Source organism: Ischnura elegans, chromosome 3, assembly GCF_921293095.1.
Source record: "Ischnura elegans chromosome 3, ioIscEleg1.1, whole genome shotgun sequence".
NCBI lineage: Eukaryota > Metazoa > Arthropoda > Insecta > Odonata > Coenagrionidae > Ischnura > Ischnura elegans.
In genome coordinates, this window is record NC_060248.1 from 46,364,600 (window position 1) to 46,384,004 (window position 19,405).

General features: G+C 39.1%; 1 protein-coding gene across 1 annotated transcript in view; it reads right to left on the reverse strand.

Moving 5' to 3' along the window:
• Positions 1–5,738, reverse strand: part of LOC124155726 — a 70,477-nt gene extending 64,739 nt beyond the window's left edge. Inside the window, exon 1 of the mRNA XM_046529785.1 lies at positions 4,650–5,738. Within this exon, the coding sequence (XP_046385741.1) occupies positions 4,650–4,740 (91 nt within the window). The 5' untranslated portion in view covers positions 4,741–5,738. The remainder of the gene's footprint in view (positions 1–4,649) is intronic.
• Between the last annotated feature and the right edge of the window lie 13,667 nt (positions 5,739–19,405).

The following is a 19,405-nucleotide window of genomic DNA, read 5'->3' on the forward strand; positions in this document are numbered from 1 at the left end:
TTGATTAATAACCAGCCTACATGGCAGGTTAGAGTATTAAAGACTGCTAATTAATGCATCTAATCTTCACAGGTTTTTAGCATGCATTTGCATGAAAAAATCAGTTGTTAGCATCCAGAATATACTGCTCTTTTCTCCTCCAACCGATGAAGATTCCATCGAAAGAAGAACGATCTTGAATTTTTCGCCGGGAAATAGTGAAGAAACCAAGTCGAAAAGCGTTTCGTTCTGCGATCACTATTTACAGTTCTGAGTGGAAGATCACTATTCACAGTTATGAGTGACCAACTGACGGAGAAAAATCACAATGGTTTAGCAGCGCGAAAGAGAGGAAGACACGAGAAATTTAAGATCGAGGCCGGAAGGAGGAAGCTAAAAAATAAAAGAATTTCTAAAAACTCGACGTTGGTCCCTCCTCGAAAATGCAAAGATTACAAAAAGTTGGAAAAGCAAAATTTTCTCAAAGTTGGCCCATTTGGACTGGAGAGAAAAATATTGTTCCAAACTCGCCCCTCTGCTGAAAAGACGTTAGGACGGCCGAACAAACTCAATTCTCACCAACCATCTCCCTCTTCTTCTTCGTCCTTTCTTTCCCAGAATGCTCTCTGCTCGTCATGTACATCTCCCCACCCCCCTTCATTGCTGATTGCTGCTCCGGCCCCAACACCAAGATCCAAGAGAAAGCCGCACTCCACCCCACCCACTCAAAGTCGGATACCGAACCTTCAACCCTGCTGCTTAATGACATAGCCTAAGAAAACATCCAACTCTCACTCATTATTCCTACCACTGCAGGCCTTGTTATCACAAACAGGGTGATTCCAACGCTCCTACATCGGTGCATACACGTAGATTTGTAGCAGTGTAAAAGTCTGCGGAAACTTTTGTGCTGTGTGCGATGTTGTTAAGGAAATCTTGCGACAATATGAGTATGGAAAGGGAAATGTTGCCACACCTAAACTGATGGTAAAACCTGAAAACTCTTTCTGTAAATTATTAGCTATAAAATGACACTGAATGAGTTGAATTCCCTCTGTCTTGCACCGAAGTAAACGCATATACGTTAATTTTATAATCTCTGGTATTAAAATTAAAACCATCATCAAAAAATGTTATAAATATCAAATTTTGTAGTTCATCTACTTTCTGGGGAGGGAGAGGTGGATAGAAGGTCAGGTGGTGGTTAAATAATTTTTGGTTTGAAATCCAACATAAAGCATTGCAAAATCTATGCCAATAATAAAGGTTTCAAGACAGGCATTATGAACCAATAGCAACGAAATAAATAGGTAAATTACTACAATTTGATAGCAAGAGTTTAAAAGGTATTGATAGTTCCCTATAAAATGCGAAATTTTTTGCCTCTCTCAGATCATGTAGAGTTGACTTGTACCAATCACCTGATCATAGTCTCATGATTTTTCCCCCAGCATGCTCGCGGAAAAGTATGAGAAAACGACACAAGTATTTCAACCACAACTATCACTTTGCTATAAGTTGATATTTCGAAAGCTTATTGAAGATGCTAAAAAATAGTTAAAAGGCTTATTTATATATCATAATTATCATTTATAGCCATCAATATGCTTCCGTTTTCGTCATTTTTATTACAAACTTATACCACACCTACAGATGAATTATTCCCGGGAATTACACCTGGTAAGATGGCCCACGACCCGCTGTCATACCCGTGAAGAATTCGTGGAAGCCATATACTAGGAAACCCATCATAGCGCCTATAGATGCGGCAAAGAATATATTATTAATGTAAATTATCTTATTATCCTATATTAACAATATAAAAAAAATTAATATAAGTTAAACGCTGAAACTTTTTCGGGTTTTTCTCCGCTTCAGTGGACTTGTGGACAATATTATCGTTAGCTATCCTGCCTGCGTCTTTAGATTGAAGATCTCAACAAGGAAACTCATGCGGAAGAAAACCCGATAACAATGCAGAGATCAAGCCATTACCGCGGAAACGTTTCTTCTAACATAAATTAAAGTGTTTTTCTAAATATAGGAAAAGATATTACCCAATCCAGCAATACTCATCACAAAATACCCCTTATAATAAGCGTAAAAATGATTTTGAACAGCATTAAGCGGTTGAACTTCTAATGCGACATCTTTCCTTGCCTGCTATGAAAAAAATTCTATGTTCCTCCTCTGCTGGAGCCACGTCATAACAAAGAAGAGTAACGAGCCGAAATTGTTTTTTTTTTCAAGCACAAATATTGGCAGGAATTCGCTGTCATCTAATGCACGAAAATTCCCTGGGGAATATTACATGAGGGACATAGCTTTTTCACATTTCACGGGAACGCAGATTGCCCTGGCGCACACATTTCATTCCCAACAGGAAACATCCTTCTTTTCTTCTATTCAAATTCACGCATTGGAACTAACCACTTTTGATCGAATGGAAAAGCTATATATCTTTGCAGTTTCCCTTTACACGAAATGGAGGTGTCCAAAAGGAAACTTCTGGCTGTCAGCCCATGGAAAGATTCCGCCTACATTTTTATTCCAAAAAAGGAAATAAAAGGCTGTGGATATCGTTAAATAACTTGATGTAATCAGACAACGTGCGCAGTACAAGCATTACCAAAATAATTGAGTTAATTGAAAAAAGCAACGAGTTTAATTTATAAGCGTAGAGAATCGTATATTTCCCTCTATAAATAAAGATGGAAGAGATTGAATATCCAAATAAGTAAGTGTTTTAAAATGTTAGCACCAAAACTCTTTATTTTTATCTTTTTAACAGTTTAATTTTTAACATAGAAATATCAAAATCAATGTTAGGCATGGGCGAAATTAGTATAAAAGCAATGCATAGAAAATATCTCGTAAGTCACAACCAATTATATAAAATAGGGTTTATTGAAAATTAAAAATTAATAAAAGGCAGCACGCATCCATTTATGAACTTATAAAATTCACAAACACAAAGCTGATGTCTACTAAGCTATGAATAAAACACGAATGATTCCCTCGAAATATGCCCATTTTTTATGGAAGTAAAAAAATAACAAATAAAAAGAAAGCTTTTATGCGACCGCTTTACGTAATATAAAACGCATGAACTGCACCATTAACAATTCTTCGAAAGGAAAAGAGTCGAGTAACACGCGTCACTGCGAACTTTCTAATAATCGTGGTATCGTATCAAGATACACTGGACGTTTTCACCAGATAAGAACACAGTCCCTCGAGTCCACGAACTTCCAGCCTCAAAGAGGAAATAAAAAAATATCTAAACAACCAATGGCGTGACCTGAGGATTCTTTAAGTCCAACATCAGTCGGAAGATAAGCCTGTCATGCTTGAGGCGAAGGGAGTGAGATGGTCAAAAGACCGTTAGCAATTTTTTCCATCCTTATCGGAAAAGGGGCTCACTGCGGGGGAGAGAGTGAAGGACACGAAAGATAAGGAGGAAGGCATTCCCTGGGAGACAGAAAAAATGTAAGCTCTTACGTGGAATGAGTGGACTGAGACTAAAAAAGTGCACCTCCTCTCATGCTCTCTCGCGAGGCAAAGAAGCTACGCTAAGGGCCATTAAAACTACGAGTATTCTAAACTTGATGAGGATGGTGCATTCAAAAACTTTTTATGGCGACAAAGTAGGGAAATGAATAATAGATCACGTAATATTATAGCACAGTGATATCATTGAGGGACAAGTGCAGGTATCTATATCGATTGTTTGTAAATGCCGAATATAACGATTTGGCTTGCTTTACAACACTCAATTAGAATGGAGAATTTTTGTGAAAGTAACCCGAGAAACGAGAATTTGTAAGATAATTTTAAAATGATGAATCATTTGAGGAAGATAATCGTGAGACTTAATAAAAAGTCGAATAAAAGATGTAAATCAAAGTGAGCCATAACCATAAGAATCTATCTCTGTTTCGGTAAGGTCACATGGTCATTTAACAAAAAAATCAATTTACTGCAGAGTCACAAGTCGAAAACGAAGGCATACATTTATTAAAACATGGAAATCTCGTCACAAAAAACATAAGGTGCACGACGAGGATACTGTGGCACCTTGTTCTATATTTGGTGGAGACCAAAAAGACACGGGTATTCATGGATATCCACATTACTACTGACTTTTTTATTTTACATAAGTAACTACCACAGACTTTTTATACCTCACAAAAATTTAACTAAGTTTCAACTCTGTTTTTACCAAATTAGGATATCATCTCTCCCAGGGTACCTGAAAGCGTAGCTGATAGTTATATTTAATTATGTGAAACGAGTTTCTCTCAGAGGTAAATACAATGGAAATTCAATTGTTACTTCTTTTATATTGAACCTGCTAAAGCAAATCTGGTACCTCAATTCCATTCGAGGAAGAAAAAAGCATACTCAATAATCGAATAACTTTGTAATTAAGAGAGCATAATTTTTAATTAATATTAATCCGCGTTACCCCAGGTCACTGGAACCTGGGATGATAAATATGAAAATCAAGCTGCGGAACTAACGAAGTTAGGTCATTATTTAATTATTCATTGGTCCCACCGAGTGTTGCCGGAGCGTGTTGATTTTTCGAACACAAAAGCCCTTTTGACTGTCCCAACACCGAAAAAAGGGAATACACGGAGGGCAGGTAACGCATTCAACGTACTTACCGCCCCAGGTGGTGGATGCCAGCAGGACTATGGTCCTCACGATGGCCATGGCGATGCAGGAACTGGCCACAGTGGCGCCCGTCGCAGTCATCGCTTCAAACCCTCGGACAAACGTCAACTCGATCGGCGAACAGCACCGTCTTCCCTATCTCTCCACCACTTCCGTCACTCCAGCACTCAAAACAGCGAGACCACGGGCGTATTCTCCCACGAGAGGCACTTTTCATTGACTGGGGGGGGGGGGAGGGTCAGCGACAAACTTCAACTGCTCCTGGGCACGAAAGCATTTTTCTAGTTATTTTATTTATCATTTTTTCATGACGTTCCCTCCGCCGTGTGGATTCCACAGGTATGTGTTGTAGAGCAGAAGTGAGGGAAGGACTATAGCACCCCTTTTCCTCGACACAGTATCGCTTCGATAAGATTTCTTCGTATGGTCTGCCTCACGAAAGGTGAGCCAAAGTTCAAGGTTATCGCAGCCAATACACACACTTCGCAAAGGGAGGGGTAAAAAAAAACTCGATACTTCAAAACGTACCTTCTTTCCAGAGAAAGAGAAGCAGGAGACTATCGAAAATGTCTTCGGTGCTCTCCTATAGATCGCTACCAATCATGAAGGATTGACCCCCTATTTTACCTCAACGCACGAGGATAATCGTGAGGGCTACACTTTCAGAGAGTCAATATGTCCGTGGGATATGTTTTGACCGTCCAGAGAATTAGGAGTCATGTATCACTTTCACGTCTTCTTCCTTTTCTGATGAGCTGGTCCGTGCCCTAGCGTGGGGTCGACACGGAAAAGGAATGATATGTTTTCAGTAGCGTCCTTGTATACACCAGAGTTCGCAGGCACGTGAGAATACGGTGAGCAGGAGATCACTATCGCCTAACTGCTGAGCCAAAGTTTTCGATCACACAGCGGAAATAACCAGACCGACGACGATTGTAGCCCCACGTACACCAGCCAACACCCCGGGACACAGCCGGAACTCTCGCCGCAGATTTTCGGTTGTCGAGGCCGGCCTCCGTCTGATCGTAAGAACCCCTCTCGTGTGAGACGTCCTTCCCTCTGCGGGCACAGCAGGCTAACTGTGGACGGCGCAGTGGCGCGAAGGCAGGGGAAGGGGAAAGGAGGGGAGGTGACGAGGCGAGGTAGGGGAGGGCTCAGGAGAAGGTTTCGGCGCAGGAGTACAGGGGGAATTGGGGTAAGGGGTGGAGAAAAGTAGGGGTAAGCGTGTCTCATACCCCTGCCACAGAAACCACGCCAATCGCCCTACTTCCACACTACCCCTCCACCTCCCTCACGCCAACGAAAAAACCCTATCTCATACCCTTTCCCTTAAAAACCCTACCTTACCCATCCCCAACACACGTGCTCTCCGACCTTACAGGGAGGAAATAGGGGGGGGGGCAAAGCTGGAGGGGGGTGAGTAAAACCCCTTTTCAGCTCGCGTGCCAAAAAACGAGGAACAAATGCAACGCGATAAAAACTTCGCGCGACAGCTGAATTTCTAGTCCATTTCAGTGAGAAAGAAAGAGAGAGAGCTCAGAGTCGAGGGATGAAATCTTATTTGCAATTTCTCCACTTTGGGAGGGAGGCAATGGTGTTGGGTGGGGAGTTAAGGAAGACACTGGATGGCAGGTAAAATGGGAGGATTTGAAATGAAGGAATAGTAAGTTTGAAAAGGACACTTTTTATATAGTCACCAGCTCGACGACACAACCCTCGTAAGGAGTGTAAATTGATACCTAAACCGTAAGCCGTACGTAATAAAATATTACTAGAGTTTTTTTTTTGTGCTTAGCATTTAAATCAATAGATCTGTAAGGTAGGGAATGTAACGAAAAGCTCGCCTCCTCTCAAACTTCGAAGTGGTTGTATGAACGGTAAGTACCACTTCGTTGCAAGCCTATAAGAAGTAATGGGTAAATGGCCAGCAACAATCATTAGAAATAACATGCAATCAAAAGCATTATCGCTGCAAAGGTTTGATGAAAATCTACCATAGTGAATTAAATCAAACAGGCCAAGAGGGATTTAACATTCGTAACGAAGGTGAATGAGGTAATTTGAAACATACGGGTGTCCAAAACAAATTTGAATATACGGCGAAGAATTATTTCAAATAAATAACCGCGAACAATCCAGCGGCGCACAGTCACGGAGTCACTGGCAAAGTACATAATTTGCGAAATTGGCATGAAAAAATTGGGGCGCGAACCCGTTTCTCCCTAATTTGCACCAAGTTATCTGCCTCTTGAACTAACAGAAGTATTATGCTACATTATGTGTCCCATAGAATATGAAGTGTCCCAATTTAGGGCCTTCACTTTATTCGAGAAAGATTAAGGATTATAATAATAGAGAGCACCAATCTAAAATCAGGAAGAGTACTCAAGGAGACAAACTGAAATAATTAAAAATGTATTAAATCAGTATTTACCGAAGAACAAAGGAATTCTGAGCTCTCTCCCACTCTTCCTTAAATTACCTGGACGGCTAATTGTCCGAGTCTGGTAATTTTTTAAAAAGTAATATTCCAACACGGTTGAAGGAGCAGCGTTGCCGCTCTCCTGAGCCCCATGCTGAGGTGAAACTCGGTCTTCACGCGATCCATTCACGGTGAATTCACGCGATCACCGCCACGATCGTTCGGTTCAGCATGCTTCGCTCTTATCTTCAACCTCGCTATCGCAAAATCTCAAGCTAGGAGAAATTTTTAGGTGGGATTTATCTTTCATTAGCAATTCACCACAGTTTGTTGATACGGCTACGCGTTCCTTTGCTCAATTTTTAATACCCAGAGTGAGATTTACTTATCGCTCCAATTTTTATCCAATCAATCACAAAGCGGCAACAATATTTTGGCTTTCACTTTTAACAATTTCCTAACTTTTTTATCATCCCTTACTCTGAGCCTGGTTTCTAAATATAGCAACGTTCTATAAAACCTAACTTCAGATCATATCTTAGCTATGCAACCGTCATGCTTACCTGTCGTAGAATACTCCAGCTCCTGTCGCAGTAATTTTGAAAGCTATAAAAAAACGATACTACCCCTACATCATCATAAACGGTCAGTAATTCAAAGGTTGGTTTGAATCATCTCTTCATCTCCTATCGGCTAATATTTTATAATTTTCATCATAATTTTTCTTATTTACATCCTTCATCCTATCCTAGACCTCCCTTTTCTGTTCCTCTCTTTCACCAGGCCTTCAGCGATTGTTTTCAAAAGAAAATTTTGTCTAATGACTCAAGGAGTACATTACCTTCTCATCTGACCAATTTCATCCTGGAAAGCGTTTCACAAACCTAACATTTCACTTAATGAACTTATACATTTTTTAGAAAATGTATTAGTTCATTAAGTGAAATTCATAGTGTAAGTATTCATCGATATTAGTAACGTGTCAAAGTTTCCATTGGTTTTGTTTTACCTTTACATCGGAACGTTTTCTTTTACTGCTATTATTCATTCTTAGCCAAAGCCGTCGACTCCACTCTAAATATTCATGCTCTTTCTTATGAACTTCTGTAACATTCGGATCCCTCTCTTGGATGGCACCATGTACAAAACTAAATAAACACCAAATGACAACCATATGCCCTACGAGTATTCGGAGCCATAATGTACCTTTCCGCTAAATGAATTTACCATAGAAATCGCTAAAATCATGGGAGTTAGAATTACGATGTACATGCTGTTCCCACTTCAAGAAATCAAGTAAAACCTACGGTAAGCGAACAAATCCACAACTTTCATACATATGAGTCAGCATTTTTTATCACTTACTTAGCTCCTCCACCAGACTGAGTCAAGATGCCCAATAGCGAGCATACCCTGATAAATTTTTTGGCGAAAGGATCAAAAGTCTCCAACTTACCCAGATTTCCTCACAACTTTTATAGCTCCATATACTATAAATTAATTCTCATTGTAAGTATAAATTCTTGGTAAACTCCCACAGCATTCAGTGAGGTCTCTCAACTTGGATGATACTAAGTAAAAAAATCCAACAGGCAACGAAGATCAAAGAAAATTTTGAATCTCAGGTATGGAGGTTGTCGATTGTTTCGTCCACCATAGGTTTACTTTGATTACCAAATTCTAAAATGGGAATAGTTTTTAAATCGTAATTCACGCTCCTGATGGCGTCGGTAAGGTCGCTGCGTGGTCTTAGGTGCTGTTTGTTTATTCCAATAGACTAAGCCAAGGTGACCAATAGCGTGCATACCTTTATGCGTGTGTGATTAATTTTCCGGTGAAGAACAACAATTTCACACAACCAAGTTGTTTGTTAAACAATAATATTTAAAGCTTCATTTACTATTTATCAATAATCATAGTAAATATAAGTCCTTGATGACATCCCACAGTATTCAGTCCCTCAACTTGGATGATAACAAGTAAAAAAAAACAAGTAACGAAGGAGAAATACCCATGTACGGTCACGGAGCGATTCTCATTGCTCACGCTATCAGTAATCTCGGATTGATCGCCACTGAGATGAGAATGAGGATTTAAAAAAAAAGTCGATTAAACTTCAGCGGAGCAAATAAAACTTGTGGCGAGCTAACCAACCCGCACATCAAACGCGACATTGCGTGCGTGTGTCCCTTCGTAATCTTCCCGGCACGCGTGTCTCGTGCGCCAAGAGTCCTTCGTCCCCCTCCCACACATATATACATCCCCTCACCTCGCCTCGCCAATCAGCTTGTCCGTAGAGGAACACGCGCGCCTGTGGCATTACGCGTCGACTGCCGACCGCGGTCGACGATATGCTTCCCCGCGTCGCAGCGGAAAGGTTTGTAAGCCGTACGCATGCGTCGTGGTCAAATGAGTCTCAAATTGTCGGGGAAGGCGAAGAGGATCCCTCTCGACGGGTGAAGGAGAGAAAGGTTGATAACGCAGACGAGGACTTCCTCCTCTTCCACCATCTAGGGCCGCGAGTGCAAGCTTGGAGGAGTTTTTTTATAACCTGTTTGAGGCACCTGTTCAGGGGACTGCAGAGAGAAAGCCCAATTCCACCCCATAGTCGGCTGATATCTGCCATCACTTTGGTAGCATTTAACCGGTTTTCAAAAATGTCTGCGGCGCAGTGACGAGTGCAATACGATTCACCTTTTTTACAATATTTTGCGGTATAATTTTTGCTTTGGGGGGTTTAACATTGAAAAGTAATGAATTTGACAGATCACATCATCACGTACATAAATCTTGGTTATTAGCCCTAATTATGCCGTATTTCCCTGTGAACCTTGCATCTGTTTGTCCGTCAGCGACGCGAATGGTGACTTTAGTAAATCCATTTAAATGCGCGATGAGTAGAGGACGACTTGAGGATCCTATTTTGTAAAATTCAAGCCTGTTAATGTCCTGACAGAATAAAATGCAAGGCAGTAACATCTGAGTTGAGTTATAAAGGAATAATCTGATATGTACAGCCCAAGTTTTTTTCTTTTGCAATAAGCGCTATAATGTACGAAATCGCTAAATTATCTCACCACAAAGTGTCTCTGAATGCCCTTAACGGAGTTACTGAGCCGAAATAATGAGCCTTAGAGAGAAAACGGGTGTTCCAAATATGCAAGTATAAGCCTCTGTTTTTCGACTCATTTCCTCCGAGATCGTGAACTCAGTGTCACCCCATTGCGTGGCGGTTTGGTCTTCATTTATTGTACTCCATCCAGCCCCGTAAACAGCATAGTGGGGTTTTACATCAATGGAGGGTTATAAACAATCAACAATCGACGATCACAAACTCTCATTTCACAATTTTCGGAGGCCACTTTGAAATCAGTCACACGCTTATTGTGTGTTAGAATTCTTTTAGCTGAAGAACGCAGAGAAGTGCAGAGGTCGTGGTCCCTTCCTTCCTGATGGGCTTCGCTCCAGGGATGGCAAGAGAATCGAAACGAAAATTTTTCGTTTCGACTCGGAGAGAAACGAAAATACGAGGCCTGGGTTTAGTTTCGTTCCTGCACGAAATGAAAATCACCAAGGAGTTAAGTTTCGACCAGGTCAGAACTTTACTCCCGGGACCGAAAGAAAAGTAATCGGAACTCAGCTGCTCATAGTTAAGTTTCGATCCCAGAAGTTGAGTGGAGGAGGAAAAGAGGGAATAGTTTCGACCAATTACGTTTGACATGCGCGTAGAGAGGTTAAAACATCGAGCTTGGAAATCGAATGGCCAGTTTGCGTTCACCGTTCTCCAGTTAGTGGTAAAACATTAGTGCCCCATACATTTAATGGCGGCTGGCCGAACCTCTACTTCATACAACCATACATCCTACTCGGTTTGTGGGTCGAAACTAAACTGTTCGAAGGTGAATCACGTGGTCCCTCCGGTGCGAAGCATTATCTGCGTTTCGTTTCGTCCCAGAATTTTAGTTTAGTTTCGACCCGAAGCAATGTTGACTCCGATTTCGTTTCGACCCTGAGTTTAGCTATCCGGCTTTAATTTTTTCCGTTTCGTTTCCACATTTCGCTCCCGGGAACGAAACTATTGATATTTTACTGGTTTTGATTTTCGTCTAGTTTCACTTGCCATCCCTGCTTCACTCAGAATGATTCCTGCTACACGAAGAGTCAAATTGTTCAATGCGACTCCGAATTCCATTTATACGCTGAGACGATTTGTTAGACATTCAGCCAGCCATGTGTTATCTTTCCCCTCCCTTTCATCTCCCACGCATTTCACACCCAGTTCACTGTGCTTTTGATGCGCAAGCTTTTGGGAAGATTGTATCGTGTACATGAAATACGAACATATCGGCTTGACCACGGCGGGTTTCTAAGTAAAACAACATCATGTCAAAATATATATGGCACCTTTACATATAGTAACATCGACGCAGTAAATAAGTTTAGGGTATTTCAACCAGCCTTGAGGAACCGTGGACATGAGTTTTTGTCACTCATTTATCACATTGAAGGTAAATTTTCAACGACGCGAACTGAGCTTTATATTTGCATCGCGGCTTCACACTTGAAGTCACCAAGGCTATCTCAAAACCTCTTCCAAAAACTTTCTCTACTATAAAATGTTATTTGCGAATCGGTTTTTCGCACAAAAGTTGTCATTGAACAACTAAGATTCACTCGAATTGAAGCAAAAATATATTCCCTATACGGAGATATTTTAATAAAAAACAACTGAAATTCAAGGATTATTTTTTGGAAATTGCGAAAAAGAAACACCTTGAACTTATTCCCCTAATTGAGGAGGTTTCCATGCCTCCCATACTACAAGGGCAGCCTTGGAACTCAAATCGGCCGATATAGTCACGCCCTTACCACCAATTAAAGTTCTCCAAGTACCATATGTAATCGCAAGACCAAAAGTAAACTCTGAAAATAAGACATAATCAACCGCATTTATTTACGTAAGGTCTTTCAGATTTAACGGAAGAAAAAAGGACATTCATCCTGGGTTAACTTACAGTTTACTTAAAATAGGTACATTTTTTCAATAAATATTCTAATATTGAGTTTCTCCGTAGCTGTGGTATGAATTTCTTGTCTGGAAGGTCAAAAATGTTGGTTCATTGTGAACTAAATTGATTAGAAGCACCTCTAATTATCTTACGCTTTCTTCTTAATTGTGCCCTCAAAAATGACTTACAAACCTGCAATTAATAGGAAAGCCTATACTCGTGGCATAGAAACACGGCACATGAAATCTTTAAAAAGCTACACAGGGTTTATGGATTTCTTTCAGCGTCAAAGAAACCATTAAAAGAACAGTTTCCGAGGAAGAAAAAGGCCTTTACGTCGAATGTATCAAAAACGGTATCATTAATTAATTCATGTACTCCATAAATATTATACTTGAGCACATTTTGCCTGATCATTGTCACTTCATTCTGATACATTCACTGTCCTCAATTTTCGTGTCACTGATGCATTAAGAACTGGAAACCAAAATCTCCGTAGGTTCAACAACTATGCGCTTTTTAGATACATAATTCATAAAATATTTGGCGATGCAATGTGGCAAAGATAAGCGATAAAATTCATCAAAGGTTTGACCACAAATTTCCCAGGCTTTATTGGAGCACAATTCCTCGGAACATAATCTCTACGAACATAAAAATTTTGTTTTTATCAAAAAAATCTATAACTTCGAAAAATTCAAAAATTTGATACTACCTAGACACATCAAGTAGTTTTACAATAGGATTCAACACCATTACTAAATACTCAGTCATCAGTGACCACGTTCCAGCTACATTTGCCCAAAGAGCTTCGTTATGCATCAGCCTCTTTGGATTTAATCACACACATGAACGCATGATATCATGCGACGCAGCTTTTTTGGCGAGATCAGAGTATGAGGAAAGGAGCTCTCTTCTTTGTTCATTCCAGAAAAGAGGTTATTTTTTCCATCTCTTAGAGAACACATTCAACCTCATTCCTCGTCTCTTGTGTCAGACATACCAGTCCTTCGGTTGCAACACAAGAGGCGTGAGAGGAGAAGAGAAAAAAGCTGAACAATTACGAGACGAGGAATGATATGAATGGGTAGAATTAAGCTAACAAGTGGAATTGATGGGCGGAGAAAAAGGGATGAAGGTGGCTAAAGAAAATGAGTGGGCGAATTTAAAGAACAGCTGCTATAGACCTTCATGGTCGGGAAAAGTAGCACCATAGTGACCTCGTATTTGGAAAATATATTTCAGGCACGGTCATAGGGTGATTAAGGCAATTATACAGTCATTTAGCACTCCAGGCAGTTAGTGAAGGACGCCACACAACCGCCTGACGCCACTCTGCCTATGGTCATTGCGCAACAAAAAAATCAGACTACAGAGTCGGCAATCTTCGTATCATAGGCATCTTTGCAGCCTCTACATGGACGAATGATGCAAAAATTGATAAATTATGTTGTATCTGCCGATACGTACCGAGGCAACTAAAGTTCTGTAACTTCGATATGAATAAATCTGATATCGTTCAACTATGTTCAGTGGAACCATTTACTCTCAAATACAATAAATTTGATTCCTGTACAAAAATTAATATGCATGAAGAATAGAATGAGCATAATTTATTCTAACTTAAACTTAACATCAACACGGAAATACTGAAAATTAATAAAATCATTTTGTAACATATTTGTTCATTACGAATATGTTTTGTTGGAAAAATAACAGCAATAAATTTGCAATTGGAATAATTATCGGAGTATCACTGTGCGGTGGACTGAAAACATCATCTGCTTTGGTCCAGGATTACCAAGAGAGAATAATAAAATCGCGTCGCCGTGCTAAATCACGCTGGCCAGCGTGAGGCCATTCACCTGCCGTGGGTTGTATTTTGTAGCATCTAATACTTTTTTCTTACACAGATAATTGAATTTTTGATAAATAACAAAGCAATAACCAGCAATAAGCCTTAAAAAGAACATATTTCTTCCTCATGACTGGTCGTAGGTATTTCTCATTATTAGTGCCTTATTCGCGAAGAATTTATCGCTTAAAATTTTTTTTTCTAACTAGTACCTACAACGAAGTTTCATCTTGAAATTTTCAGGAATGCATGTAGACCGAGGAGCATGGTGGCCTGGTGAGAAAAGTGTTTGGCTGCTAACCAAAGGATCCTGGGCCGTAATCATGGGTGATGCAAACGACACTGAAATAAAAATTATCCCACTGGGATTTTTTATAGGGAAAGGAATTAGCTCCCCTACTCTGTTGAGTGATTTTCATTCGCCTTCGTCAACATAAGAATTTAATTCATTAATTGAAACCAACTGAGTGGCTGAAATACTAATTATGAAGCAAAACTTTCTTAACTCCGCAATTGGCTAAAATGCAAAGAATTTTCATTTTAGAAAATTGAGAAGTCAACTTTTCAAATTTGTAATACAGACAAATTCTGAAAAGGGAAAAAATTTCAAGTCTATATACGCTACACATTTTAAGAAGAGGTTTGAAAGCAGTTGGAAGTGGCAAAAATAGATTGGTCGAAACTAATGGGTCCTTTCCTCAAGTTCAAACAAAGTAAGTACAAAATTTTCAAAGCCAACAAATGATTTTCCTTACCCCAGGTCTCAGTGAAGGTAAATTATTTGGCATCTGAAAACAAAATTATTTGTCTATTTTTGCAGCTTATCCCCTCCAAATTATTCATCTCTCAACAGTGAATGAATGAATGATTATAAATGCTAATGGGTAATCAGCGTACAATGGCTATCTCACATAAGTAATGATGTTATCAAATTAAAACCAACTTATCTTGCTATGAATTTAAAATAATATAGCTTTATCGGGAAGATATAATAGTATTTAACGTTATGAAAATTTTAGAGTCCTCATCATCTTATTAGTTTCATTTTATTTTGCCTATACCGATACCGATACCGATACCGTAGTGGGTAGTCTTTTGATAATGGTAAATAAAAAAGTGACAGCTGTTCAATGCTCGAGGGGGCCTGGGAGACTTGAGTGAGGTCATCGATCCGACAATATCGACCGAACATCGTAACTCATCGGTCACTAACATTCGTAATTTTCACGGGCAATCGAAAGCATTGATCGCTGAGGCCTAACTTAACATTTTTGAAGCACGATATTAACAAGGGGGGATTGTGGCTTGCATAAAAATAGCATGGTGACGAAGCTGGCGCATAGCTGCTGATCGAAGGCTCCTTGGTGAGGCCTACGGGCTTTCTTCTTCTTCTTCGTGGCACTACAGCACAGTGTGGGCCTTCGCCTGCTGCACTATTGCTCCCCATTCTATCCTATTGGCATTGGCAATTCTGTCCTATTCTCCCATCAACCTCTCACTCCCATCTTGCCTAGGTCACATTGTACTTGGTCCATCCATCTGCCCTTGGGTCTTCCGTGTCTTCTTCCTTGAAATAGCCTCCCTTTGACCATCCGTTTTGGTATCTCATATCCTGACATTCTCTCAACATGTCCCATCCATCGTATCCTCTATGCCTTGATGAACTTTACTATGTTCCTTCCTTCGATCAGCTGTTCTATTTCCTCATTAAATCTTATCCTCCAATCCCCCCGGTCGTATACTGGGCCATATATTCTACGAAGGATAAGTTCTGAGTCTTTCTTCATCCGACGCTTTCATTTTCTAAGTCTATGAGCAATATGTCGCCACTGGCCGTGCTAATGTCATGTAAAGTTTCATGTTCAGAGATCTACTTATTAATGTATTCCTAAATAATTTTGCATTGGCATAGAAAGCCCTATTTCCGGCTTCAGTTCGTTCCCGTATGCACCTCCTGAGGTTATTGTCACTAGTTATTAATGCTCCAAGGTAAGTAAAGCTGCTTACACCCTGAAAGGTGTCACCATCCATTGTTAAGTAATGGGTCTCTCTTCGGTTCTGTGCTGCTGTCATCAGTATGTACTTAGTTTTATTTAATTAATTTTAAGGCCAATTTTGTTGCATTCCCTTTTCAAAATCATATAATTTTGCTTCAATTCTACCAGTCTTCTTGTGCTGCAATTGCAATATCATCCGCATATGTGCCGATCTGACTTGACTTCTCAAATATCGTTCCTTTCGAATCTATGGCTTCTACTACATTTTGGAGAGCCAGGTTGAAGAGTACAGCTGACAGCCCATCGCTCTGTTTAACTCCTGTATTGAGCTTAAACTCTGCACTGATCCTACGGGCGCGCGAATTAAAATCTTCAAAGTGTGAGGTGGCTCGAGGAGAAAAAAATTGGTCTCTCAAACCTGAATAAAATATAAAATTTATGTATCTGCGACTTAATCTGGAGTGAGCTCTGCCTCACCAACCCAAACCTTATTCCGCGTTCAAACTCCACATAAGTGTGCTTGCATGTGATATTAGCATTCTATATTGTAGCAATGGAATACATTTTTCAAATACAATGTTCGCCTTGATTGCCTAAATTTCGAGAATGGACTCACTTCCCAATTTTCTTTCACTTTCAATTTTGAATGAGTTTTCAAAATACAGAGACCCGTATTTTTCCAGTTTACGATACACCACCTATCTCTCATGCTAACCACGTTAAAAAATCACTTTAGTTGATAAAGGTGATGAGGTCACGAACTCATGCTAATCTGATTACCGCATCTCAGCTACTTCCAACCTCCTTCCACTGGTCTTCCTTGGTAGGTTGTTGTATTCTCTCTCATGAGGAATTCCATCCCTTATCAATAGACTGAAATAATTGAAAAAAAAGATTGAGTTCTCATTGAAAGACTTTCCCGAAACGAGGAAAAGACCGCAACTCTTATGACGTCAACAGCTCATGCTATGTGGGCGGATTTTCGCGTTTTCTTTCAAAACTTACGAGAGAATGGCTGAATGGGGAAATTAAATAATATTTTATGATGAAAACACTCATTTTCCCTTTCATTTACTAAATTCTTTCAATAAATTAATTTCGGGTCTCCATTCATGCTAGGGGTTCGTGTTATAGGCTAAATTTTCGAACAAAAAGCGATGAAGTGAATGGAGTAGACTAAGAGAATATCTGAACCTTGGAGATAGACACTATGTCTGTTTCCCTAATTTTTTAATAGAGCAGTTCTAAGATATTTTTATAAATATTGACCAATAATTATTAGAAGGTTAGGTTACTATACCAATAGCATTGTGATAAAAAATATCGTGAACTTGATACCTAACCTTCTTGTATTGCTGATTATTTTTTTAAGATTGTTAAAACTGCTCTCCTGAAAAATTAGGAAAACGGAAATAGTCCTTTAACTCCGAGGTAAAGATATGTATTTTACCGGAAGACGGTGTGAAGCACTTAGTCTTTGGACAGATAAAACACATTCTCCTCCCTTATAATGGTTGCTTAGAAAACCGAAAAAACCTGTTTCGGAGATTTTGATTTCTAATTTAACTTGCTATAGGAGATACAATTCTTATTTTGAGACGAAGAGAAAATTAAATTGTTTCAGAACCTACAATCAGAAATATTACATCTAAATGCAAAGCATATCAGCGGAGGCTAGAGAGAGATCAAAGGACCATAACCGGAGGAAAAAAGAAGAAACTTCTCCAATAGGCGGTCCATGACAGAGAGGGCATTGATCAGGTATGACGAAACACTATAGATGCATTGGTCTAAGAAACTAAGAGCAAGGGTAAAATGCAGGGTTGCGGTGTTTTAATTTTAGGGTTGCATGACTTGCATTCATAAAGTCACTTCCTTCAAATCTTGTCGAGTACTTTTGCCAGAATAGCAACTCGGTGTTCTTCTACCGCCTACTGCAATTATAAATTGGAGCCCTTTCCTCTAAATTTTAGACCATTAGGGATTTCTTTTTGAGCCGAATCATATTTAAGAAGAATAAGATCACCAAAAGGAAAATACAAGTACCTCTACAGTGATGCATTTAGAAGTTGGATTAAACAATGAGATGAGGATAAAACATGGAAATTAATGCAACTGCAATGAAGATAATGGCATGTGTGAGAGGGTTAAGTTTGATGGTTAAGGGAGGCGTTAGGTTTTATGGATTCAAATACAAATTGATCAACCTGATTACTTGATGACTGATCTTACGTGAAATAACATGCGAAAGAGGAGGTAAAAACAAAATAAAGAAAATAATAAATCCCTCATCCAATTGAATTTAACAAAATATACGAAAGCATTTATGTGAAGGCAAATAGCATTTTAAAAACTAGAATCTGCCTAATGCAGAGTAAATAGTCAAGCTAATAAAAATCTTAAATGCAATTAATTTCTCGCATCTCTCAGTTACCACAATAATGTGAAAATTCATTTAATCATAATAATAACTGAACAGCTATTTCATCTAAAAATAATCCTAAAAGTTTATTTTACGGAAACTATGATTAAAGAAACATCACTCCGAATAGAACTAAAATCGGAGCAGTTGATAAATTGAACTAAAGTACGAGGGATTTCGAAGCAAAGAAAATAAAGTGGATCTGTATTCAAAGAGAAATCCGAATCAATCCACTTCAATTACAGTTTTAAAGCTTTCAATGCCGCTCCTCTAGCTGTTCATTCCACTCATATATAGAATCTCGGCCGCGGAAGAGTATCTGAACAAATAAGCTTCGAAATGCGTTTCTTCGAAAGAAACTTATTTTACGCTAAACGATTCTAGATTCGAGAAAAACCTGTATATACCGCTTTTCATGGCGGCTAGAATGATAAGATGTGGACATATCATGCAAGATATTGGATTTTTTTGCAGTGCAGTACACTTTATATCTCATATTCCCCATTCCTATGCGACAATATGAATATTACGAGTAGGGTTATTTCGAGAAAAAATAAGTGAAAATACTAAAATGCTTCTAGATTCGTCTCAAGCATAAATACGTACGAAAAATGGTAAAATATCATGTTAATATGCAGGCAGTATAATTGATATGATTTCAGAAATAGAATATTTCTTGGAATTTTCAGAAAAAATGTAACTTAATTTTAACTGAGGGAAATAACCAAATTTATTTCATCATTTATGTTGAATTCATTACTAACATTTATAGCAACCAATTTTATTTAGAAATTACAAACAAGGTAAAATCTGATAACTTCAGAGTAAACCAATTTCGAAAAAAAAAATGCATTCAAGCCTGCATAAAACCGTAAATTATATCTACACGGGAGATATTTTTCAAACGCCGCTGACACATCGAAATTGCATCCTTGGGAAGTAAAACACGGTTCATATAAGCATAAGAAGCTTTCGTTTATATATTTGAGATATATAAAAAGGATAAATACAAACAAATGGGTGATTACCTATGAAATTCTT